The sequence below is a fragment of the Microtus oregoni genome, unplaced genomic scaffold, assembly GCF_018167655.1.
Source record: "Microtus oregoni isolate MIOR12 unplaced genomic scaffold, Mior012 000027F_ref0000203, whole genome shotgun sequence".
NCBI lineage: Eukaryota > Metazoa > Chordata > Mammalia > Rodentia > Cricetidae > Microtus > Microtus oregoni.
The window spans coordinates 31,584,182-31,609,373 of record NW_024543086.1 but is presented as its reverse complement, the minus strand read 5'-3'; the positions used below and the strand labels follow the sequence as shown (position 1 = coordinate 31,609,373).

Below are 25,192 nucleotides of genomic sequence, written 5' to 3'. Positions count from 1 at the left end.
TTTCAGCCCTGGCTCTGACCATTTTAACTAGATTCATCAGCTTTCCTCTCTGCCTTGTTCCCCACCAAGCAATATTCAACCAAAGAGAAGCAGGAGCCTTACATAACTGTTTCTTCCATTTGTTCTCTGAATGGATGCTTAGGATAAGGTTTCTAGGTGAATCCTTAGAAGATCTGTTTGTGTTTATTCTTAGCTCTGTAAACCATAACCAGAATTGTTGGTGCATTCATGCTCTCCTTCTGCTCCACCTCTGCTCCCTGAACACACTTACACACTTTACAAATAATTCATCTGGGGGCTGGAGAGATGGCTCAGCAGTTAAGAGCACTGCCTGCTCTTCCAAAGGTCCTGAGTTCAATTCCCAGCAACCACATGGTGGCTCACAACCATCTTTAATGAGGTCTGGTGCCCTCTTCTGGCATGCAGGCATACAAGCAGACAGAATACTGTATAAATAATAAATAAATAAATATTAAAAAAAAAACAAATAATTCATCTGGTCCAGCATTCTAGACCCAGGCTCTGTTTTTTGGGAAATGATAGGGCACCCAGTATGAGATCCAGAGGTTCATGACCTGGATACCCAAATCCTTTGCTATCCTGTCATTGCCTTGCTCACATCTTCACATCCCTTTTATGTCTTCATGCCTGTCCCCCAAGTCTGCAGAGACTACCTGAGGACATGTCCTTGGAGGACATGGTGGTCAGTCCATGCTGCAGGCTCAGTGAATGGAGAATGGAGAACTGAAGAATGCTCCTTCTCTCTCCTTACTCAAACACACTGTGTAAGAACATCCAAAACTCCAGGCGGTGGTGGCGCACACCTTTAATCTCAGGCAGATGCAGGCAGATCTCTGTGAGTTCAAGGCCAGCCTGGGCTACAAGAGCTAGTTCCAGGACAGACACCAAAGCTACAGAGAAACCCTGTCTCAACCCCCCCCCCCCCCAAATATAGATGGATAGTTATAATTATAGTTTTCCTCAGTTATGATAAAAGATAAAATAGATATGAATATTGTAGATCCTCAGGGTCTTTCTGTGACAGTGACTTGGCTGGGAGCCAAGGCTAAAACCTGTGTTGTGCTGGGTGGTGGCTGCCCACGCCTTTAATCCCAGCACTTGGGAGGCAGAGGCAGGCGGATCTCTGTGAGTTTGAGGCCAGCCTGGTCTACAAAGCAAGTTCCAGGACAGCCAGAGCTTCACAGAAAAACCCTGTCTCAAAGAAAACAAAGCCCAAACAAAGAAGAAAAAAAAGCATGTGTTGTGAGCCTTCAAAGCCAGGGAGACTTTTGTGCTGAAGGTAATTCTTATCTTTACTTGAATTTGTTCATAAGATGTGGGGTGTTGGGGCTGGAGAGATGGCTCAGTGGTTAAGAGCATTGCCTGCTCTTCCAAAGGTCCTGAATTCAATTCCCAGCAACCACATGGTGGCTCACAACCATCTGTAAAGAGGTCTGGCGCCCTCTTCTGGCCGTCAGGCATACAGACAGAATATTGTATACATAATAAATAAATAAATTAATTAAAAAAAAAAGATGTGGGGTGTTTCCCAAGGTTCCACCCAGATCAGGTAAAAAACCCAAATAACAAAAAAAATTGGTGGGCAGCCTGGTCTACAAAGTGAGTTCCAGGAGGGGGAAAGGTCAGGGGCAGAAAGCAATGTGTCTGATTATTATTTGTTTTCAGTCTAGAGCATCTGTTGAGTCCTCCTTCTTGCTTATACCCTTTCCTCAAAAGGAAACTATCCAACACATGAGAAGCCAGAGGCAGACTTGCATGGAATGATGATGGGGTGGACTTTTGCCCTCTTAACCCCTGTCTTTTTTCTCTTTCCTTCCTCCTCACCTCCTCTCCAAGATCTTATATTGTAGTCCAGGTTGGTTCAGAATTCCCCACAGCTTTCTGCCCCAGCTTCCCAGTTTACCACCACCAGGGCTGCATGACTTGGGGCAACCTTTGATTACCTCAGTTTCTCACTTCGTGGTGGTATCAGTGAGGAGACTATAGAGTGTTAATTGCAACTGCCCCACAGAAACACTTTGCCTGCCTTGTGAAATGCTAGAGTAAATTAGCATTGCCTGAACTCTTTAAAATCAACACAGCACCTTATTCCGTGGAGGCATCCCTAGGTCGACCCCTTTGTGCTTAGCACTCCGTTTGGTGTCTGGATGCCTTTTGGGGACCAATCTGCAAAAGTCAGGGATAGACACTCCCCAAGGCTCCAGATGACCACTCCTGTTTAACTCCGCCCCACAGAGAGAAGTGAGGTAGGGGGCGGGGTTGGAGGTGAGGGTCGGCAGGATTGGTTTGTATCCTAGCCCTTCTGGTCAGTCCCCCACCTGCCACCCTCCTGCGTGTGCCGGCCAACGATGCTGCTGCTGCTGCTGTTCCTGCTAGGACCCGGACCCCGACTCAGCGAGGGTGAGTGAGGTCTGGCTTCCTCCAGCCTAGGTCAGATTCTAAACCTTCTCATTCTTTCTCACTGCCCCCAACTCAACAGATCCTTTCAACACCCAGAGCCTTAAAATCCCTAGTTCTTTCTTCAGAAGTGCATGCAGGCTTCCCAGACGCTCAGGAGTCCTTCCAGGGCCCTGCAGTCAGGCATCCATTCAGGAATTCAGGGGTGGGTGGGTATGAGGGTCCTCCCTCGACAATCCTCACAGCCACTGCAGTCCTCTCTAGCAGCCTGCAGCTCCCAACCCCTGGTCCTGAGCCCTCTGAACTGGCAATCACTTCTCTTGCCTGTGGGGTCTGAGGTGAGACTTCCAGGCAGGACCCTTTGGGTGGAAGGATCAAAGACAGAATTTAGACTCCTGTGGGTGACCGGTAAGGAAAACCCCTTTAGAGAGGCTTCTCTTGTTGACTCTCTAATCTGGGGGTATAGTAAGACATGCAGGCACAGGGCCAGCCCTGGCCTTACCTGAGTACTGAGGTGCAGGTGTGAAGCTTTGGTTCCAGGACAAACATCACCCAGATCAACATCGCAGATGCCTCAGTTGCTCCAAGCAGCACCCGCCGGGTAATGCAGCTCAGGGGTGCCCAGGACAACCAACACTGGGTGTATACCCGCATGGAGTCCGTGGATCCTGGTACTGCCAGTGGAGGCTGCCCACAGGTAGACAGAGCAAACAGACCCTAGCCTGACCTGCCCCACCTATGTTGGCACAAAGGGAGTGTTTTCTCTGGTTCCAAACCCAGTGCTGCTGACTGGGCTGTTCTAGCCTCTGTGATAGCAGAACGGTTAAGAGGGGCTGTGCAGATGGTTTCAGGGCACAGTTGGGAGCGGTTAGGCTAGGAGTGTCTCACCTGGCCTTGGTGGTTCCTGAGGTCAGCAGAGCTTTCCTAGAAGCCTTTCTGTGTGCCAAGGTGTCCAGAGCTGTGTGAGTCAGAGGCCTTTTCTGGAAGAGCACCCAAGCTAGAGGGGCACTCCCATGACAGGCACAGCCTAGGCCACTTGGAGTGAGGCTGTGTGAGCTGGCTGAGCAGCAGGCAGGAGCAGAAGTGGGGTGGTCCTGACTAGAGGGATGGATGTGCTCTGGAGAGGTCGGAAGGCTTGGGACTTGGGGTACAGTGGAGCTGAGAGCTTTACCTCAAATCCATGGGAACCATGGAAGGCTCAGAGCAATTGGAAGAGGACAGGTTTGTCATCCAGAAAGGAAAGTGTGGCTTCAACTCCTATCTAGCCAAGGATAACCTCCACTTCTGATCTTCCTGCCTCCACCTTGAAGTGCTGGGGACAACAGGCATAGTCTACCATGTCTTCTTTGCCGGACAAGCACCCGACTTAGAGCCCCAGTTTCTCTGAACTCAGTTTTCTTCTGATCTGAGCCACCTTGAGAACCCCCTCTGTGTGGTGCTCGAAAGAAAACATGACTGGCTATAAGTCCAGTGTGGAGCCTTTAAATAAGTTATTATGATGGGAACATGTTCTAAGTGACATATGAGAGGTGCGGCAGCCCAGGGCCAGGCTACACCTCCACTGTCTTCCATCCTGGAATGGGGTAGGAGAGGTGGGGTGGGCGCAAACACTTAGCAAGCAGACTTGGGAGTTTGGTCCTGCTCTGCTGCCAGGGTCCCCCAGGCTTGCCATTCTGTAGTCCTCCTTCCTTGCTCCCGCTCCACACAGAAGAAGATGCACCAGGGTGTGAACTGGAGCCTTAGCTCCAGGCTGTGGGTGGAGACCACTTTCCCGAGTCAGTCTCCTGTCCGCTGTCGAGTGCTACTAGAGGTGCACCAGGACCCAGAGAAATGGCTGGACTCAGGCTAAGGAAGGAAGCTGACCTGGAGGTGAAAATGGAAATTGATAAATAGGGTCTTAAGCCAGAGTCCTGGGCAAGAATAGTGAGGCTCAGAGACTTGGAATCCCAGAGAGCTCTCTTTTGTGCCAGGATGCTATTCAGTTATCTCTCATGACAAACAAGCACTAGAACAACCAGCACGATAACTATTTCCTGTCCAGCTTACAGTCTGATTGCCTCTGAAGCTGATGGGGAGAGCAGTGAGAACAGGGCATTCTAGGCAGAGACCAGCTTGTGCAAAGGCCCAGTGGTGTGATCTCTCCTGTACGATGGTCTACAGCTCATCCTTCTACTCACACTGTCTTAAAGGTCTAGGCTAGAGTTGAGTTTGGGTACCATGCCTAATGTTATTCTGCGAGCTGATGCCACTTTATCCTGCACTGTGCAAACGAGAAAATTAAAGCAGAGAGAGCTGTAATTTATCCAAGGGCACACACCTAGAGAGTGGGATCAGACCCAGACAAGTGGAAACATCTAAGTCCTTCTTAGGCTAGTGCCTTTCATTGTGGATAGGGAACTCTGACCTTGAACCTATGGCCTCTGTTTACCCCTCAGCAACCAGAAGGTCACATGTGTACAAGCGTGGTCTCCTGGAACTGGCAGGGACCTTGGATTGTGTTGGTCCTCGATCACCGATAGCCTATGTGAACTATGGCTGTTATTGTGGCCTGGGTGGCCATGGAGAGCCACGTGATGCCATTGACTGGTGAGTGTCCACAAGATCCCCCAACTCTTAGGACAGCTAAGGCCTAAAAGGAAAAACCCCAAACTGAAGTCACGTTTGACCCAGGAAGATCCCAGAATCTAGCATTACCCTACTTACAGAGGATTTCCTGGGTTCTGGGATCAGTGGGGAGACATCTTGGTACCAGCTAACCTTTACCCTGGCTGTGAGCCAATGACATCATCTAGTAATCATAATCATAATCATCTAGTAACAGAAAGCTAGGTGACTGGATAGCCCACAGATCTCTGAGAATCTTTAACAACCCATTTCACAGATAAGGAAACCAAGCTACAGAACTGTCAAATTGCTTATCTGGGCCAGCCTGTGAAAGACCTGTTCCATGCAAACTGAGAGCCAAGATCATTCTCAGACATTCTAGTCACTGTCATGGTTCTGCTCAGGAAAAAGCTTGGTGCTCATTTCCACTTGGTACTGCAGGCCCCAGTGCTCCCAGAGACTCAGACACGAGCCCGTTGCCACACAGCTAACTAACCAACTGCTCAGCGTAGAGTGCAGCTACCTCCTCCATAGTTGCCCCTAAAGCCTGGGTGCATCTGATGACAGCTATGAATCCCTAAACTCCGGCTGTCTGGGTTCCCACACCATCTTCAGAGGTGTCTCTGCAATTCCCACACCCAGGAAGCCTCCCCTGAAGCTTAGCTGAGGCTGCCACCTCCTCTGGACCTCCAGGTCCCCCCTGGCTATCCCATACCCCTTACTAATGCCGGTTAGGTAGCTGATCTGCCTCTTTCAACAGATTGGAGAGCAGGGCTGGAGCTGACTCAGTGTCGACAGGTGCAACGGCAGCTGTTTACTGAAGCTCTATCATGTGGCAGGCTAGCTGGCCCTGAAGGACACTGTGAGGGAAGGCAATGATAGGGTTCCACAGAGTTCCAGTCTTTCGGACAAATGGTATGAAGTTTATAGTGAGAACTCCTGATTAACCTGCTTGGAGGGAGGAGAAATGTTTCTGACAGGGTGTGATAAGAGATATTCCTAGCCTGAGGGAGAAGGAGGCTTGACCACTTCTGGGTGGAATCTGGTGCCTGGGGCCAAGATGCCATTGGGTTGTCCAGAAAAAAGGCACCACCTGGACCCAGGAAGGAAGGGAAGCTCAGAGTTACAAGGAGGCAGGTGGGGGTAGGCCCAGGTAAGGTCAGGGAGTAAGGCTGGTAGGCTTCTTCCCCAGGACTGGTACTGTGAGGGGCAGCATGTCCATCAGAGGACACTTGCTCCTTGAGGATCTTTGCAAGCCCAGCCCTGCTTAGGTGGGAAGACCGAGAGAGTTCCCTCTTTCATGCCCGCTCTGTACCCAGGTGCTGCCAGCATCATGATTGCTGCTATTCTCGAGCTCAGGAAGCTGGCTGCAGTCCCAAAATAGACCGCTATGTGTGGAAATGCATTGACCACCGCATCCAGTGTGGTGAGTGCCCCACACCATGTACTCAGACTCCCCCAAGTGTCCCCTGGGCATCCTGAAAGATCCAAATGGCTTCTGTGCTCTCACAGTAAGGTAGCACTGCTTCCAGCTCTCCATGGACCACACAGTGTTACCTAAGAAGTGACTTTTCACACTGGACACACACATGCACATATTTCTCCATTGTCTGGACAAAAAGAAGGAAAGAAAAGACACTTAGAGTCCATCAGGAGGGAACTGGTAGATATGCTCATGATGTATCCAAACCATAGAATATCTCTGACCTGAAGGAAGGATGACGTAGAACCATACATTTGAGGGCCTGTCTAAAACAACTGTAGCAACAAAACCAAACCAAACAAACAAACAGAAAGAAACTTTATAAAAAACATGAACTATGGAGCTGGTGAGACTACATAACTTCTTTTGTCCCTGGTGCTGAGGACAGAACCCAGGGCGTCCTTGACTGGTGCTCTACTACTGGCTGAGGCGCTTTCTTTCTCCTGCTTCAGTCCGCCAGCTGTTAGGATTACAAGTGTGCTCCAGCCAGGGGGAAGTGAGGTGTGTACCTTAAGGCACTGGGCCATCAGGGGGGCGGCTCAGGGTGGAGCACTTGCTCAGCTCTGGGGCCCTGAGTACCAGCACTAGGCTCAGTGGTTCCCTTCCATTTATAGTTTTCTTTCAGATGCGTAACCATACAAACAGACTGTGGGTAGGGACAGAGTTGGGCAGTGAGAGATCCAGCTCTCCGAAGAGCTGCAAACAAAGCAGGCACCAGGCTTCTCTCTGTTCTTTTCCTATTTTTGACAGCATTAGGGATTAGATCTGAGCCTCAAACATGCTCTCCACTGAGAGGCTTCTCCCTGTTCTTTTCCTATTTTGACAGTACTAGGGATTAGATTTGAGCCTCAAACATGCTCTCCACTGAGCCACACAACCCTAATTCCTTCCTTTTTCTTTTTTTGGTTTTTCGAGACAGGGTTTCTTTGTGTATCCTTGGCTGACCTGGAACTTGCTCTGTAGACCAGACTGGCCTCAAACTCACAGAGCTCCAGCTGCCTCTGCCTCCTAAGAGCTGGGATTAAAGGTGTGTGCCACCATTGCCTGGCTCCTTTTTTCTTTTAAATGAGAATAAACACAATACAAATTTCATTTCTTTAAATAATAGTTATTATTATTTCAATTATGATGTGTCTATATGTGGGGGTTTGTGTCTGCACGCAGTGCTCACTTGGACTTCCCCAGTAGCTAGAGCCACTCAGTATGAGTCTAGAAACTTAGAAAAACAGGAGGTTCTCTGAACCACTGAACCATCTCTCCAGCCCCAAATTTCATTGCTTTAGCTGGGCTGGGGAAGCAGGTAGTTCAGAATGGTAAGGCCCTGGATTCCATGACCACACTGAAAAAAATTACCATTTTTTTAAAAAAGAAATTTTATTTTTAATTCTTCAGCTTCTAATTTCATCGTGTCTTCCTTCCCTCCCTCACAACTCTCTCATGTACCCCCACACCTTGCTCTCAGGACACACACGGTGGAAGGAGAAAACTGACTCCAGCGAGTTGACCCCTGACACCCAAACATGAGTTCAAAATTAATATAATAAGGATCTAGTTTTTGTTTAGCCTTGTGATTTTCTTGTTCTCTTTTCTTTCTTCTTTCTTTCCTTCCTTTCTTATTTTTAATTTTTGGTTGTTTTTGTTGCTGTTTTGTTTTTTGTTTCTTGAGACAAGGTTTCACTGTGTTGCCCTGGCTGTCCTGGAACTCACTCTGTAAACTAGGCTGGCCTCGAACTCAAAGATCCGCCTGCTTCTGCCTCCCAAGTGCTGGGATTAAAGGCATGCGCCACCACTGCCCAGCTTCATTTGCTTTTTTCTAATAAATCACCACACTATGTTTTCACGTGCTTCTTGAATGATGTTTTTGTATCATTTGGAGCCATGCTCATTTGAGGACTTCACGCAGGTCTCAGGCAGTCCATATATCCAGAAATAACAGGGTTGGCCCATCCACCTAAAGCTGGACCATAGGAGGATTTCAAGTGGTTAGGTAAAAGCCAGCATTCCTCAGGAACGTGTAAAACAGGTTTTCTGTCCACCAAAAGTGGTCACTTCCCTCACCTCTGGTAGCTATCAGCTTCCAGGCTCCTACAGCCCCTATTCACAAGCACCCACCTGGTATCCTGGCCCCTCTCACCTCTTCTCCCTCCCTAAACTCCTAGGCTGCTCCACCTTCCCTCCTAGCAGTTACTCATCTCCTTCTACCCCCTCCATTCTCTCTCTTCTCTCTATTTCCCTCTGTTTTTTTCTTTTGCTATCTCCATTTTTTCTCCTGCTCTCTCACCTTCCTGCAGACAACCCTGGCATTGTCCAGGTTTGTTGTTTTTAAAACTATCTCCTCTGGACTATTATTCCAGATGCCTCTGAATATTTTCTTTCTCTTATCCACAATTTCAAAAACCTCCCCTTAACGGACAGTTATTTTGGCAGTTTCCTTACTGTGTCCCCTTGTGTACAACTTTCAATAGGATTGTCTTTTTGCTTTCAATAGGATTTTATATATATATATTTTAAATTCTCAACCCTTCTTGTGGTTGCTGCTTCTGTTCTGTGGGTTGTTCTCCTTTTCATGGTAACAGCAACACATTTTTCATTTTGCTGATGCTGTAATGACCTGCTCTGTCCCTTTAAGAGATAAGCCAGCACCGCCCCCCCCCCCACCACCACCAAGGCAAGCTTCCAGCCTGAGTCTTTTCCTTTTCCTTTTCCTTTTCCATCTCCCTCTTCTCTCTCTGCTTCTGTCTCTCCCCTCTTCTCTCTCTATCTGCTCTTCTCCCCTTCTCCCTTTCCCCTCTAGAACCCACTAAATAAATATCCAACCTCACTCTACATGACTTGTATCTCTGTCTCTCATCTGCAGTGTGACTTCCCTGCCCAGGACCTGCCCTCAGAGACCTGCAGCATGGTCTCGTGGCAAGCCCATCTGTCTGTCTCTTCTCACGGGACTGGCTGCCTGGTTGAGGTCTCTCACTAGCCACACGGCTCCCTGCCTGGACCTCGTGGCCCGCTGCAGCCACTTGGGGGAACTGTACCGTCCCTGCCTTGGAATGGCTGCTCTGGGACCTGCTGCCCACTGCTGCCGCTTGGGGATCCGCAGCATTTTTCTTAATCCATTACAGATGCCCTAGTCAGCTGTTTGTTCATTGTTGCCATGTGCCTGATGTTTAAGAATTGACTGAGAAACACAGCACAGCAAAGGTTTACCTGTTTTCTTCCAATAGTTTGAGATTGATGGCAGTGATCCACTTTGATTTAACTTTCATACAAACAGTAGGCTGTTCTGATTTCATTCTTTGGCATATTGTGACACAACTGTCTCAGCACTTTGCTAAAGAGTCATTCTTTCCTCTCTTAGATAACATCAGCCCTCTGTTGAAAAGTCACTTGAGGGCTGGAGAGATGGCTCAGAGATTGAGAGCACTGGCAGTTCTTCCAGAGGTACTGAATTCAATTCCCAGCAACCACATGGTGGCTTACAGCCATTTGTAGTGAGATCTAGTGCCCTCTTCTGGTATGCAGGCAGACATGCATGCAGAACACTGTATACATAGTAAGTAAATCTTTAAAAAGAAAGAGAAAATCACTTAACCCTGGATGGGTGATGGCTGTGTCACACTGAGCTGCATTTCCTTACCTGGAAAGCCAAGTGTTGTAAAGATGAGAGTTCAGAACGTGTGTGTGTGTGTGTGTGTGTGTGTGTGTGTGTGGTATTTTCCCTCTTCCTGTCCCTTCACTAAGCTTCTAAAGACTGCTCTGGAGGCAGAAAGAGGCAGACGCATCATAGGAGTGTGGCTCTGATAATCACTACCCCTGACCCTGTCCTCCTGGCAGGAAGGCAGAGCTGGTAGTGGAAAGTTGGGGTGAGCCAGAGGGCGTACTGGGTAAGGATACTTGCTGCCAAGCCTGATGACCTGAGTTTGACCCATGGGTTCCACATAGTAGCAGAATGAAAACCAAAGTGTCCCATGGTGTGTCCACCCCAGTCCCCAGCCCTACCAAAGACAACGATCCCTTCAAAACCAAAATAAATATAAAATAATTTTTAAGGATTTAGGAATGTATTTGAATGGTCTATTTGCATGTATGTCTACATGGAAAGGGCAGCAGTTCCCACTGTAGATGGTTGGAGCCACCATGTGCTTGCTGAGAATTAAACTCAGGACCTCTGGAAGAGCAGCTCTTAACCACTGAGCCATCTTGATCCAGGCCTAAAATAATTATTTTAAACAGTAAAGTTGAATCACTGTGGAAACATTACATTCCTCTGTCCTTGCTTAGTACATGTAAGGCAAGCACCGTGCTACAACTGAACTATATCTTGTTCATTTTGTGTTGGGGAAACTGAGGCCCAGGGTAAGAAGTGACTTGCCCCTGAACTCCTAGCACGGGCAAAGAGGTGAAGTAAGACCTTGTGGGGAAATGGACCTTATAGCTTTCCTACCCTCCCCTTCAATGGCATGTTATCCTCAGTTACTGCCTGTGTGGGCATGGTGACCATGGAATGTCACCACTATGTCTGCTGTTAGTCTGTGTTTTCAGAGCTCTGTCCCCTGAGTCACACAGAAAGATCCAAGGTACCTGTTAAAAGTTTTCAACAAAAATATTCTGTTGAGATATTCTGAACATAGTTGTTTATTTGATTATAAGTTTGGCCAATTTTCCATTTATGGGCCTGACAAACATATTTAAAATTTTTCAGCCTATGATAATATTTACTAGCAGGCTTTAATTAATTTATTTATTTTCTATTTTCTTTTTCTTTTTTTTTTTTTTTGGTTTTTTTGAGACAGGGTTTCTCTGTGTAGCCCTGTCCTGGGAACTCACTCTGTAAACCAGGCTGGCTTTGAACTCACAGCAATCCCCTGCTTCTGCCTACCAAGCTGGGGTTAAAGGTGTGTGCCACCATTGTTTGGCTCAGGCTTTAAGTCTAACAAACCCATGGGAGCTAGTTTTCCTTTTCCTTTAAATATTATTTATTTTTGAGATAATTGTCTTGTTGGGCCCTAAAGCCCCACCAAGGAGGAGGTCGCCCCAAGAGACATTCACAACTCGGTTGATGCAATAGCAAGAGGAATTTTTTTATTCTGCCGTGGCAGAGGTCCCCCAGCCTCGAGAGGAGAAGGACGACTGCTTTGTCTATTACAAGCTCTTTTAAAGGAAAAAACCCACAAAATCAGGGAGGGGGGAGTACAAAATCAAAGGGAAAGCCCAAAAATCATTTGTCTACTATTTTGACTAGTTCATTTAACGGTCAGCTAACTCTACTTAATCAATGTTGTAACAGTTACAAGGAGGAGCCTTGATCAATGTCATGGTTATAAGGAGGAACCTTGATCAATGTTATGGTTACAAGGAGGAGCCTTGATCAATGTTATGGTTACAAGGAGGAGCCTTGATCAATGTTATGGTTACAAGGAGGAGCCTTGATCAATGTTATGAAGGTTACAAGGTCGTCTCACCCCAGTTCCAGGGTCCGGGTCAATACAATGGAGATGGAAAGTACTCAAAGCTCTCGTGCACGTGTTGTTGGTTACCAGGGCCCTGGTTCCCAGGAAGGGGGGTGCAGTAGTGCTAAGGTGCCTCTAAGTCTTTGAGTCTCACAGCCTTACTGGCCTTGAACTTCCCAAACTTCTATCTCAGGTCTGGATTGCTGGGGTTACAAGTGTGCACCAGTGGCCTGGCTCTTGAATTTATCTCAACAGTGAGATTCCGTGGATCTCAGGCCACGGAGAGAGGATCTGTCCTACTTTGAAAGCCTTTCCTGCCTGGGAGAAGACTTTCCCTAGGCTCGAATCCTGGATGACTCCTTCCCAGGTCTGTGACCTTGGCTATGGATTCCCTTTGAGCCTCAGTTTTCTAGTCAGTGAAAAGGGAATAATTAGACATAATTGTGGGCTGGCAAGATGTGTTGGTGGTTAAATGTGCTGGCCTCCAAGCCGGACAACCTGAGTTTAATCCTCAGGACCCACGTGGTGAATGCGAAGAACTGACTTTTTTTTTTTTTTTTTTGGTTTTTCGAGACAGGGTTTCTCTGTGGCTTTGGAGCCTGTCCTGGAACTAGCTCTGTAGACCAGACTGGTCTCGAACTCACAGAGATCCGCCTGCCTCTGCCTCCCAAGTGCTGGGATTAAAGGCGTGCGCCACCACCGCCCGGCTAAGAACTGACTTCTGTAAGTTGTCCCTGACCTCCATAATCACCCTGTTATAAATTAAAAAATAAAATAATCATAATCACCCTGTTATAAATTAAAAAAAATCAATCATTCAGTTTTGAGACTGGAGAGATGGCTCAGAGGTTAAGAGCACTGGATGCTCTTCCAGAGGTCCTGAGTTCAGTTCCCAGCAACCACATGGTGGCTCACAACCATCTGTAGTTTTATCTGGTGCCCTCTTCTGGCATGCAGACAGATCACTGTATAAATAATAAATAAATAAATTAAAAAAATGAAATAATCATAATCATCCTGTTGATACATATGCACAAACACACAAAAAATTAAAAAATAATAAAACAATTTCAAAAATGAGAAATTTGAAAAAACGCTGTTGGTTTCTATGAGCACTGGGGATACTATAGGGCTCCAGTTTATTCTCTCAACATTGTCTCTCCTGCCCGTCTTCCTTTTCTTCTGTCTGCGAATGCACACACCATAATGTGTGTCTCAAAGGACACTTACTTGCAGGAGTCAGTTCTCCTCTTCCACCCGTGTGGCTCAGGTTGTCGGGCTTGGCATCCAGCGCCTCTACTGATAGAGCCTTCTTGCTAGCCTCCAAATGCTTAAAAAAAAAGATTTTATTTTTATATGTATAGGTGTTTTGCCTCCATGTATTGCTGTGCCTGGTGCTCACAGAAGCCAGAAGAGGGCTTCAGATACTGAGACAGAGTTAGAGACTTGTGAAGCAGGGGGGACTGGGAATCAAATCCAGGTCCTTTGTAAGAACAAGTACTCTTCACCTCTGCGTCGTCCCTCTAGCCCCCATCAGGAGAAGTGCCATCTGTTATAACATGGACACAGCCAACCTGAGAACATGAAGCAGAGTGACAGGAAGCAGGCGACCCCATTTGTCTGAAACAGTAAATCTCTGCAGACAGAAGAGATGGGAACGAGGAGTGATGTTAAAGGTTACAGAGTTTCTCTTGGGGTGACGGAAATGTGGAATTAAATAATACTAACATTGTGAATGTTCTCAATTTAACTAATTTGTTTAATTAATTACTTAACACCTAATTAGTTAATAAGTTCTCTTTTTTTCCACATGTGCATTGGTATTTTGCCTGCATGTATGTTTGTGTGAAGGTATCCGATCCCCTAGAAGCGGAGTTACAGACAGTTGTGAGCTGCCACGTGGGTGCTGGGAACTTAGCTGGGTCCTTAGAAAAGCAGCAAGTGCTCTGAATTGTTGAGCCATCTCTCCAGTCTTAGCTTTTATTTATTACTTTTGCTTTTCAAAACAGGGTTTCTTTATGTAACAGCTCTGGCTGTCCTGGAACTACTAGCTCTGTAGACTAGGCCGACCTTGAACTCAGAGATCCACCTACCTCTGCCTCCCTTGTGTTAGGATTAAAAGCAAGTGCCACTACCACCCAGCTAATTTTTAATGTTTGAGTCAGGGTCTCCTGCAGGCCAGCCTGGCTGGCTTCAAATTTACTAGTTAGTCAAGGATCGCCTTGACCTTGAGATCTTGACCTGCACCTCCCAAGTGCTGGGACTGCATGAGTGTGCTCCCATGCCAGTTTTGGTCCTGGATTTGGAGCCTAGAGTGTTGTGTGCTAAGCAGGCGTACTGCCAGCTCAGGGCACCCCCAGCCCTGGGATGGAATGTGTAACAGCCTATCTCACCCTGGATGTGTAAGAGTCAGACAAAGTAGAGGATGATCTTGTTCTATTTACTTACCTTTTACTTTTTTGGTTGGTGGCAGGAACAGAACCCAGGGCTTGCTTCAAGCTTGCCAAGTAGTCTACCAATTAGCTATGCCCTCAGCAGTGCTCCTGTTTGACAAGGTCACAGAGCTAAGAGCAGGCACTGCAAATCCAGGCCTGACAGTTGCCAGGCAGTCCGTCTTATTTGAAAGGATTCCTAAGTGAAACAGGGTAATAGCGACACTGAAGGGAAGCCAGAAGCTTGTCCATTTGACAAGTAAGTTCCTTCCTTGTAGAAGCTGGCTGTCATTGCTGCCTCCTGGTGTGCTCTTGTCCATGGAAGGCTACTGCAAAGTTATAAGGTATCACAAAAGTGTTCTGCCTCCAACTTTACTGACTTACCTGGCATTTATTCTCGGTGTCTGCTCTAACCTCAGTTTCCCTACTTCTTCCAGGACCTGCAGAGAACAAATGCCAAGAAGTCCTGTGCAGGTGTGATGAGGAGCTTGCATACTGCCTCGCTGGGACAGAGTACCACCTGAAATACCTCTTCTACCCCTCGCTTTTATGTGGAAAGGACTCACCCAAGTGCCACTGACAGGCTGGTCTTGAAATGTTCGTTTGCGGGGCTGGAGAGATGGCTCAGTGGTTAAGAGCATTGCCTGCTCTTTAAAGGTCCTGAGTTCAATTCCCAGCAACCACATGGTGGCTCACAACCATCTGTACTAAGGTCTGGTGCCCTCTTCTGGCCTGCAGGCATACACACAGATAGACTATTGTATACATAACAAATAAATAAATAAATAAATAAATATTTAAAAAAAAAAAAAAGAAATGTTCGTTTGCCCACGGAAATGAAGTTCACTTTCAGTAATGAACAACAGCATTCAATTTCTGCGGGAGGTAGTGGAAGCCAAGTGATAAAGCCTCATGTTGGCTCTCTTCCTCCATTCAGGAACTCAGGAGTGTGAGCCTGTGGAGCTGTAGTTTGATAAGAGCTGAAAGTCTTGGTCTGTTTCAAACAACTCCCATTGTGCTGGGCTGGGATTAGTTGATGCTCAACTTTTATGAAGCAGTGTGCTATCTTCTAATCACTGTTGATGGCTGGTGGTCAAGTGGGGATGAGCTCCTGCTTGAGGCTTGGCTGTAATAAGATTGCTGCATGGGACACCTAGGAATGGTTACTGTAATAAGGATATTACAGTATTTTCTCTGTCATTTCCTAAAAGCTGGGTGTGGTGGCACACGCCTGCCGTATTCTGATGGAGGCCGCGCTGGAAGGTCACCTGAGCCCAGGAGTCTGACAGAAGAACCTGTTTCTAAAAGAAGAAGAAAACCATTTCCTGGGTCGGTGGCACTATTGTGTGTTCAAGCATTTGTACAGCATGTCAGAGATTCTGAGTTTGATTTCCAACATCTCAAGAAAAAAATTCAAAAAAAAGAAAATGTAGAGCAAGCTATAAAGTCTAAAAAGTGAATGAGCCGGGCGGTGGTGGCGCACGCCTTTAATCCCAGCACTCAGAGGCAGAGGCAGGCGGATCTCTGTGAGTTCGAGACCAGCCTGGTCTACAAGAGCTAGTTCCAGGACCGGGACCAAAACTACAGAGAAACCCTGTCTCGAAAAACCAATAAATAAATAAATACATACATAAATAAATAAATAAAATAAAATAAATAAAAAGTGAAATCACAGGCCAGAAGAAGAATGCTCAGTAGTTTACAGTACTTCCTGTACATTTAGAGGACCTGAGTTTGGCTCCCAGCATGCATACGGTTTAGCTCAACTGTTTTAACTGTGGCTCCAGAGAAACTGACACATCTGGCTTCTGCAGGTACCTGCCCTCACATTCTCTCTCTCTCACACACACTAATTAAAAATATTTATTTTAAAGACAGCATTCCAAACCTTTGGAATGCAAGATGGGAGCTTCTGCTCTTTGCCTGCTTACCCTCACTCCAGATGGCAAAGTCTATTTCTTCGCTGGCTTTAGAGCGTACTTCTTTGGGATTCCAGTGTCTACTGAAGATCAGTCAAGACACTCAGCCTCAGTGACTGAGCAACTAATTACTGGGTTCTTGGACTGTCCGCACATAGTTATTGTGTATAAATCATTCCAATAAATCCCTTTCTACATACAGAATTCTGTTCCTCTAGAGAACCCTGACTAATACAGATTTTGGTACCAGAAGAGGTTCTAGAGCAACAGAGGTATAAGGATGAATCTTTGAGATTCTGGAATAGACTTCAATTCACCAACACCTACAGTTCCTGTAGTCTCTGCTGTTACCGAAGCCTTTCCTGGGAACTCAGAGAGTACTGACAGCCCATGCTGTGAGCAGCAGTGGGATTGGTGGTGGCTGTAAGAGCTGCCCTTTTTCCTATGTTGATCCTGAATGTCTAAGAGCATGGGAGATCATTTTCAGGTTCTTCCTCAATCCCTTCAAAGACTTCAAGTTCTTGTCATACAGGTTTTCACTTCTTTGGTCAGAAGTACTCCAAGATATTTTATATTATTTGTGGCTACTGTGAAGGGTGATGTTTTTCTAATTTCTTTCTTAGCCCATTTATCATCTGTATAAAGGAGGGTTACTGATTTTCTTTTTCTTTCTTTTCTCTCTCTTTTTAAATGTTATGATTTTTATTTAGAACTTTGTGCCTTTATAAGATACATTTCATTTGCCTATTGATTTTTATTGTGGTAGAAGTAATCTTAGTGACTTTTATTTATGACAACTTGCAGTTTACTCTCAGGGTCATTACTAAATTTTTTTTTAAGATTTGTTTATTTACTATGTATACAGTATTTTGCCTGCAGGCCAGAAGAGGGCACCAGATCTCATTATAGATGGTTGTGAGCCACCATGTGGTTCCTGGGAATTGAACTCAGGACCTTTGGAAGACCGGTGCTCTTAACCACTGAGCCATCTCTTCAGCCCTCTCTCTTTCTCTTTGTTAATCTTTTTTTTATTTATTTATTTTTATTTTTTTTTTGGTTTTTCAAGGCAGGGTTTCTATGTGGTTTTGGAGCCTGTCCTGGAACTAGCTCTTGTAGACCAGGCTGGTCTCGAACTCACAGAGATCCACCTGCCTCTGCCTCCCAAGTGCTGGGATTAAAGGCATGCGCCACCACCGCCCGGCTCTCTTTGTTAATCTTGTATTCTGCTTCATTACTGAAGGTGTTTATGAATTCTAGGAGTTTCCTGGTAGAATTTTTGAGGTTACTTATGTAAACTATCATATCATTAGCAAATAGTGAGTTGGACTTTTCTGATTTGTATCCCTTTGATCTTTTGTTGTTTTATTACTCTAGCTAGGACCTCAAGTACTATATTGAATAGATGTGGAGAAGGTGGACAACCTTGTCTTGTTCCTGATTTCAGTGGGATCACTGTGAGTTTCTCTCCATTTAGTTTGATGTTGGCTTGCTGTATATTGTCTTTATTATGTTTAGGTATGTTCCTTCTATTCCTGCTCTCTCCAAGATTTATCATGAAAGGGTATTGAATTTTGTCAAAGGTTATTTTTTTCTGCATGTAATGAGATGATCATGTGGTTTTATCTTTCAGTTTGTTTATATGATGAATTGACAGATTTTTGTATGTTGAACCATCTCTGGGATGAAGTCTACTTGGTCATGGTGGATGAGTTTTCTGATATGTTCTTGGATTTGGTTCTTGGATAGTTGGCCAGTATTTTATTATTTTTGCATTAATGTTCATATGTGGGGCTGGTTTGTAACTCCCTTTCTTAGTAGTGCCTTTGTGTTATTTAGGTGTCAGGGTAACTGTAGCACTGTAACAAGTTTGCCAATGTTCCTTCTATTTCCATTGTGTAGAACAATTTAAGGACTATTGGTATTAGTTCTTCTTTGAAAATCCTGTAGAATTCTGCATCTGGTTCTGGCTTTTTTGGTTGAGAGACTTTTGATGACTGTTTCTATTTCTTTAGCAGTTATAGGTCTATTTAATTTGCTCATCTGGTCTTGATTTAAATTTGTTAAGTGATATTTATTCAGAAAAATTTCCATTTCAAGTTTTCCAATTTTGTGGAGTACAGGTTTTTGAAGTATGACCTGGTGATTCTCTGGATTTCCTGTGTCTGTTGTTCTGTCCCCCTTTTCATTTTTGATTTTGTTAATTTGGATATTCTTTCTCTTCTTTTGGTTAGTTTGGATAAAGGTTTGTCATTTTGTTGATTTTCCCAAAGAACCAATTCTTTGTCTCATTGATTCCTTGTATGTTACTTGGCCTTTTTCCTTTGCAGCTCTTAATAGCTTTTCTTTGTTCTGTATGTTTAGTGTTTTGGTTATTATGTGGCAAGGAGACTTTTTTTATGTTCTATAAGCTTCTTGTATTTCCATAGGCATGTTCTTCTTTAGGTTGGGCAAGTTTTCTTCTATGATTTTGTTAAATATGTTTTCTGTTCCTTTGAGTTGGACAACTTCTCCTTATTCTATCCTTATTATTCTTAGGTTTGGCCTTTCCATGGATACTTTGTGTTAAGCTCTTGTTAGATTTAACATTTTCTTTGACTGATGAATCTGTTTCCTCTATCCTATCTTCAACACCTGAGATTCTCTCTCCCATCTCTTGTATTCTGTTGTTTATGCTTGCATTTATGGTTCCTGATCATTTACCCATATTTTCCATTTCCAGAATTCCCTCGGTTTGTGTTTTCTTTATTGTCTCTATTTCGGTTTTCAAGTCTTTTTTTTTCCTTTATTTATTTATTATGTATACAATATTCTGTCTGTATGCCTGAAGACCAGAAGAGGGTGCCAGACCTCCCTACAGATGGTTGTGAGCCACCATGTGGTTGCTGGGAATTGAACTCAGGACCATTGGAAGAGCAGGCAATGCTCTTAATCTCTCCAGCCCCCTCCGAGGTAGTTTTGACCTTGGTTGCCTGCTCCCCGAGGTCACTGGGGCCTTGCATGCTTACAGAGGTGCTTGAGCCTTCCTTCTCCTGAAAGTTTCTGGGTCCTTTCTTGCCTGCTCCCAGAGGTCACTCAGGTACTCCGGGAAGTCGCTCGAACCATCCTTGTCTAAAGGTTTCTAAGTGTACCTTAGAATAAAATCTTCTCTCCAACAGCCAAAGAGCTCAAGTTGCAGAAAATCAAACTGAAGCTCTCATTATAAGGTTGGCTGAATTACAGTGAAAATTTAAGTCCCAGCCTTGGAACAAATCTGTGGTTAAAAAGTATTAATAGGTAAAGAGTGGAATATTTTAACTTGGAATGCGAATAGGTTCAAGGGCCATATTGACTGAGAACTCTGAACTCTCAGATTCTCAAGGGCTTATCTCACTTTAAAAAATAGTCTCTAGCTGGGTGGTGGTGGCGCACGCCTTTAATCGGGAGGCAGAGGCTGGTGAATCTCTGCAGATTTGGAAGTCTGGTCTACAGAGTGAGTTACAGGACAGGCTCCAAAACTACACAGAGAAACCCTGTTTCAAAAAAAGAAAATAGTCTCTCCACCCCCAGTAGCTGCACTCACAGCTCCACTCCCTGAAGTATTTCTTTCCTGCCTTTGCCTGAGGAAACTAATCCTTCATTGTCTGCTAAACCACCAGAGACCTTCCCTGAAGAAGATAATACTAATATCCCTCAGATCCAGAATAGTTGTCCTAGACCTATAACCAGACTTAAGGCAAAGCAGGGGCCTAGAGGGGAGGTATAAAGTGTAGTCCATGACGAGGTGCACTACATTATTAAAGAGCTTAATGTGTTTGCAGAAGTCTGGGGAAATATGTGGGAATGGATTTTAAGGGTGAGGAATAATAGGGGAATGAATATAAAACTGGATCAGGCTGTTTATTCATATGTGCATTCTGAGTAGAGATGTTAGGTTTTATATACAAGCTTGCACAGTTGAAAAAGGTGTCAAGGCGGGGCAGTAGTGGCCCACTGGCCTTTAATCCTAAAACTTCGCCTCAACTTCGAGGCCAGCCTGGTCTACAGAATGAGTTTCCAGGGCAGCCACAGACAGCCACTACACAGAGAAACCGTCTCAAAACAAAACAAACAAAAAACAAAAACAAGGGCTGGAGAGATGGTTCTGGTGATAAGAGCATTGACTGATTTTTTTTTTTGGGGGGGGGGTTTTCGAGACAGGGTTTCTCTGTAGCTTTGGAGCCTGTTCTGGAACTCCCTTTGTAGACTAGGCTGGCCTTGAACTCACAGAGATCTGCCTGCCTTTGCCTCCCCAGTGCTGGGATTAAAGGCGTTCGCTACCATCGCCCGGCTTTAACTGATATTCTAAAGTACTAGGAGGTTTCAGCGGCTGGAGAGATGGCTCAGTGGTTAAGAGCATTGCCTGCCCTTCCAAAGGTCCTGAGTTCAATTCCCGGCAACCACATGGTGGCTCACAACCATCTGTAAAGAGGTCTTCTGGCCTGCAGACATACACAAACAGAATATTGTATACATAATAAATATTTAAAGTACTAGGATTCAATTCCCAGGACCCATATGGCAGCTCACAACTGTCTGTAATTTCAGTTTCAGGGGACTCGACACCCATGACAAAACACCATAAAGTGCATAAAATAAAAAATTTAAAATAAAACAAGGCGTCAAAAGTCTGTGTGAGCTGTTGGCTGAAGCAAAAGACCAAAAAGGAACTGGAGATGGCTGATGAGGGGATTTTAAGGCTCAGGGAATTGCAATGTAAATGCAATGTAAAACCCAATTAATGAAGGCCCAGGAGACATGCTTTCATTAATTGTATAAGACACAAATGGTGAGCGAGTCACCAGCAGTTAAAGATGCTGCTGCTCAGATGGATGAATTAAATGCAATGGGTGTAGTTGAGCCCAAGGTGGCAGGGCCCAAGTGTCAGCACTGAACTGCCCAAGACAAGATGATCATAGTTATCATGCTGGGCAGCACAGGCAAACTGAAATTCATGGTGGCATGACTCACACAGACCTTTGGTACTGGCTAATCAGCCATGTTGTTGGCATGCATGAAAAAGGTAAGAGCCACTGAATTTTTGTGTAAGCAGAAAAGTTCTCAAACAAATGAAAGAAAGGCTATACTAGATCATGGCACAAGGGGATCTCAGCATGTGAATCAATTTTCAGACTTGACTCAGTATGCAAACCCAGAACCCCTTAAGGGATGCCCAGATTCCCCTGAGGAAGGACCTTGAAAAACGTTTTACTGTTAGCCTTTCTCCAGTCCTTTCCCAGAGGGACCAATGGCCTTTCATGAAGGTAACTCTATAGTGGAGGAAGGGGGGGGAGGAGACAAAATTTGTGTTTTTGGTGACTATTGGATGCTGTTCTGAATTAATGCTGATTCTGGGAGATTCAAAGATACACTGTGGACCTCCACGTACAGTAGGAGCTTCCGGTGATGAATAGAGTCATGCTAGGTCCAGTGGGTCCCTGAACTCATTCTGTGATTATTTCCCAAGTCCCAGGATGTATAATTGGAATAGAGACACTTAGAAGTTGGCAGACTTCTCATAGCTGGAAAGGCTGAGTGGAAGCCAATGGAGTTGCCTCTAGTAGAGAAAATAGTGAATCAAAGACAGTATCACATCAATGAAAGAACTGAAAAAAAAAAAAAAAGGTAAGTCAGGTGTGGTGGCACACCTTTGATCTCAGCATTCCAGAGACAGGCAGGTGGATCTCTGAGTTTGAGGCCAGCCTGGTCTACAAAATGAGTTTCAGGAAAGCCAGGGCTATTACACAGATAAACCCTGTCTTGAAAAAGAAACAAACAAAAGAATTACAAAAATTAGTGCCACCATCAAAGTCTTGAAAGATGTAGGCAGGGACTGGAGAGTTGGCTCAGTGGTTAAGAGCACTGACTGCTCTTCCAGAGGTCCTGAGTTCAATTCCCAGCAACCACATCGGGGCTCACAACCATCTGTAATGAGACTTGGCACCCCCTTCTGGCTTGTGGGCACACATGGAAGGAATGCTGTACACGTAATAAATAAATAAATATTTTTTTAAAAAAAGAAAGATGTAGGCGCAGTGGGTTCCACATCTCCCTTTAATTCTCCTATCTGGCCAGTGCAGAAGATGGATCAAGAATGACAGCTGACTATTGAAAACTCAATCAGGTAGTGATACCAATTGCAGCTGCTGTACCAGATGTGGTATCCTTACCTGAGCAGATTAACACAACTCCTGGTGCATACTGAACTAGCAGGTGCCTTTTTCTGTGTATTTGTCCATAAAGACCACCAAAATGAATGTTTTCAGTTGGCAAGGCCAGAATTTTACCTTTCCAGTTTTACCTCAAGACTATATTAACTCTCCAGGCCTATGCCATAACTTAGAGGGATCTTGATCATCTGTCTCTTCCACTAAGTGCACTATATTGATGACATTATGCTATTTGGACAAAGTGATCAGGAGGTAGCAATAACTCTGAACTCATTGGTAACACATATGTGCATCAGAGGATGGGAAATAATCCAACCAAACTTCAAGGACTTTCTACCTCAGTGAAACTCTCAGAGGAGTGCAGTGGTGTAGGGCACGCTGGGATATTCCTTCTAAGGTAAAGGTAAGTTATTGCCACTGGCCCCTCCCATCACCAAGGAAGAAGCACATTTTGTAGGCCTAACTGGATTCTAAAGACAACACATTCTTCATTTGAGTGTTATTCCTACCCATATTCCAAGTGACTTGGAAAACTGCTAGCTGTGTGTTTGTGTGTTCAGCAGTGGGGTGGGAAGTCCCGGAACAGGAGAAGGCTCTGCAAAAGTTTCAGGCTGCTCTACCACTTGGACCATGATCCAGCAGACCTGATGGTACAGAGTTGTCAGTGACAGATAGGGATGCTGTTTGGGGGAGCCTTTGATAGCCCCTGTAGGTGAATCACAGAAGAGACCTTTAGGACTTTGGTTCTTTGGCCTGCCATTGGGGCTTGCTGGAAACTGAACTTTTTTTTTTAAACGTATTTATTATGTATACAGTGCTCAGATTTGTAGAGGTCTGTTTCACAAGGACACCTTCCTTTTGATTACCCCGTGTAACGCACATCTGCTCTATGTGCTACAGTACAGTTCATGAGTCAGGCAAGGGGTTCGAGACTGAAACACACACAGACATGGGTCATCCTTGAAACAAGAATGCCAATAATGCTCCTTTTATTGTGTTCCAGGGCAGCTTATATAGGGTCTCCTTGACTAATGGCCATCCTCTAACTCTCAGCTGCAAGCCCACTAGAAACCATTCCCCTGCCATCAGGAACTCCTGAGGGTCTCGTGCTTGGAGCAGCTGCAGGAAAACAAGTTGTTCACCACTGAAAGGCAGGGGGAGTCACAGGAAATTCAGGGTCTGGAGGTCCACAGTCCCCCACCCCAACCCTCCCTGATAGGGTAGGAAGATTAAAGGATTAGAGCAAGCCCTTAGTGCTGGATATGAGCATGCTCACTCTAACGGAAACTGGAATACCAGCCCATCTGGTTGCTCTTTTCCCAGAGCAGATCTGGGCATTACTCATCTTTGAGGTACGGTGTTGGTGCATGTGGGGTCAGCATGAAAGGCCACATGTGGGAATGGTGTATTGGGAGGCTGGCTGCCTATTTGTGGTCTAACCTGGACACTACCGAACCTAGTGCAGTCACTACCAGTGCAATAACCTTTGTCAGCCAACCTCTACTTCATCATGAGAAAGAAAAGCACAGGAAGGAATCTCCAGGGTTATGTCCAGGAATGCACAAATACAGTGTGCCTGAACCACAGAGTCGCTGTCTCACATAGACAAAAATCAGGTGGCCCTAGGGCTCCATGAGAAAACTGGGAGAGGACATTTTTCCTTCACTGGAGATATCACTAAGCAGCATCCTGGCTAAACACCCCACTCAACCTGACTATGTCATAACACATCAAGCTATGTAGGATTTTCCTTGTATTTCCTCAGAATCAGATTTCTCTATAGAGGTTTTATTTATATAAAAATAATTGAAATAATTTTTATTTCAAGTAATTGTCCAAACTTCCAAATGCAAACTTTAACTGAAATCGTAAAGGGTTAATGAATTACAAACTCTCTCTCTCTTTGGATATAAGCTTGTTTGCACAAAGCCAAGGCTGACGAGCTCACACCTCTATACCTGCTGTGTCCACATTGGTCACCATTTGGCTCACTCCATATTTATCATGGCAGCACTTGGTATAATTATACCCACTGCTAAACTTCAGGACCATAAAGATTATACACTATACGGCGCGAGAGCAGCTTACAAATGTTTCCTTGAGGAGACGATACTGTACTTATCCTGCATATTTTGCTTTCAAAACAAAACCCCAGCAGTGCTCTCAGCCACTCGACTGGCTCAGTCTGATGGGTGTCCACTCGGCTGTCATCACAGAAAGGAAAATTAATTCCCAATGACCACAACAGGAAACAAGTCAGCTAGCCATCACTCTCTCGGCCTGAAGCTTTCTCTAGGTTTACTCTAAAGCCTACCAACTCCTCAGTTAAGAAACTGATTGAGATACCCACAGAAACAGCTGACCTGAGCTAGCCTGATAGCGTAGGACCCTGCATAGGACCAAACTAGGCCCTCTGAATGTAGGTGACAGTTGTATGGCTGGGGCAGCCTGAGAGCCACTGGCAGTGGGGCCAGGATTTATCCTTACTGCTTGAGTAGGCGTTTCGGAACCCATTCTCTTTGGAAGGATACCTTGCTCAGCCTAGATATAGTGGGGAAGGCCTTGACCTGCCTAGACTTTGAGGACTCTTCTGAGAGTGGATGGAGGTTGGCTTCAGGGAGAAGGTGGTGGAAGCAGGAGGAGGGGAAGGAGTGGGAACTGGGATTGGTATGTAAAATTTCAATTAAATAAAAAAAAAAAAGCCGAA

General features: G+C 45.3%; 1 protein-coding gene across 1 annotated transcript; it reads left to right on the top strand.

Annotated features, from left to right (window-relative positions):
- Positions 1-2,369: 2,369 nt before the first annotated feature.
- LOC121463561 (group 10 secretory phospholipase A2) lies at positions 2,370-14,961 on the top strand. Its single transcript, XM_041675802.1, has 4 exons — positions 2,370-2,421; positions 4,854-5,004; positions 6,342-6,448; positions 14,819-14,961. The coding sequence occupies exons 1-4, from the start codon at positions 2,370-2,372 to the stop codon at positions 14,959-14,961; spliced, it is 453 nt and encodes a 150-aa protein (XP_041531736.1).
- Positions 14,962-25,192: the final 10,231 nt, after the last annotated feature.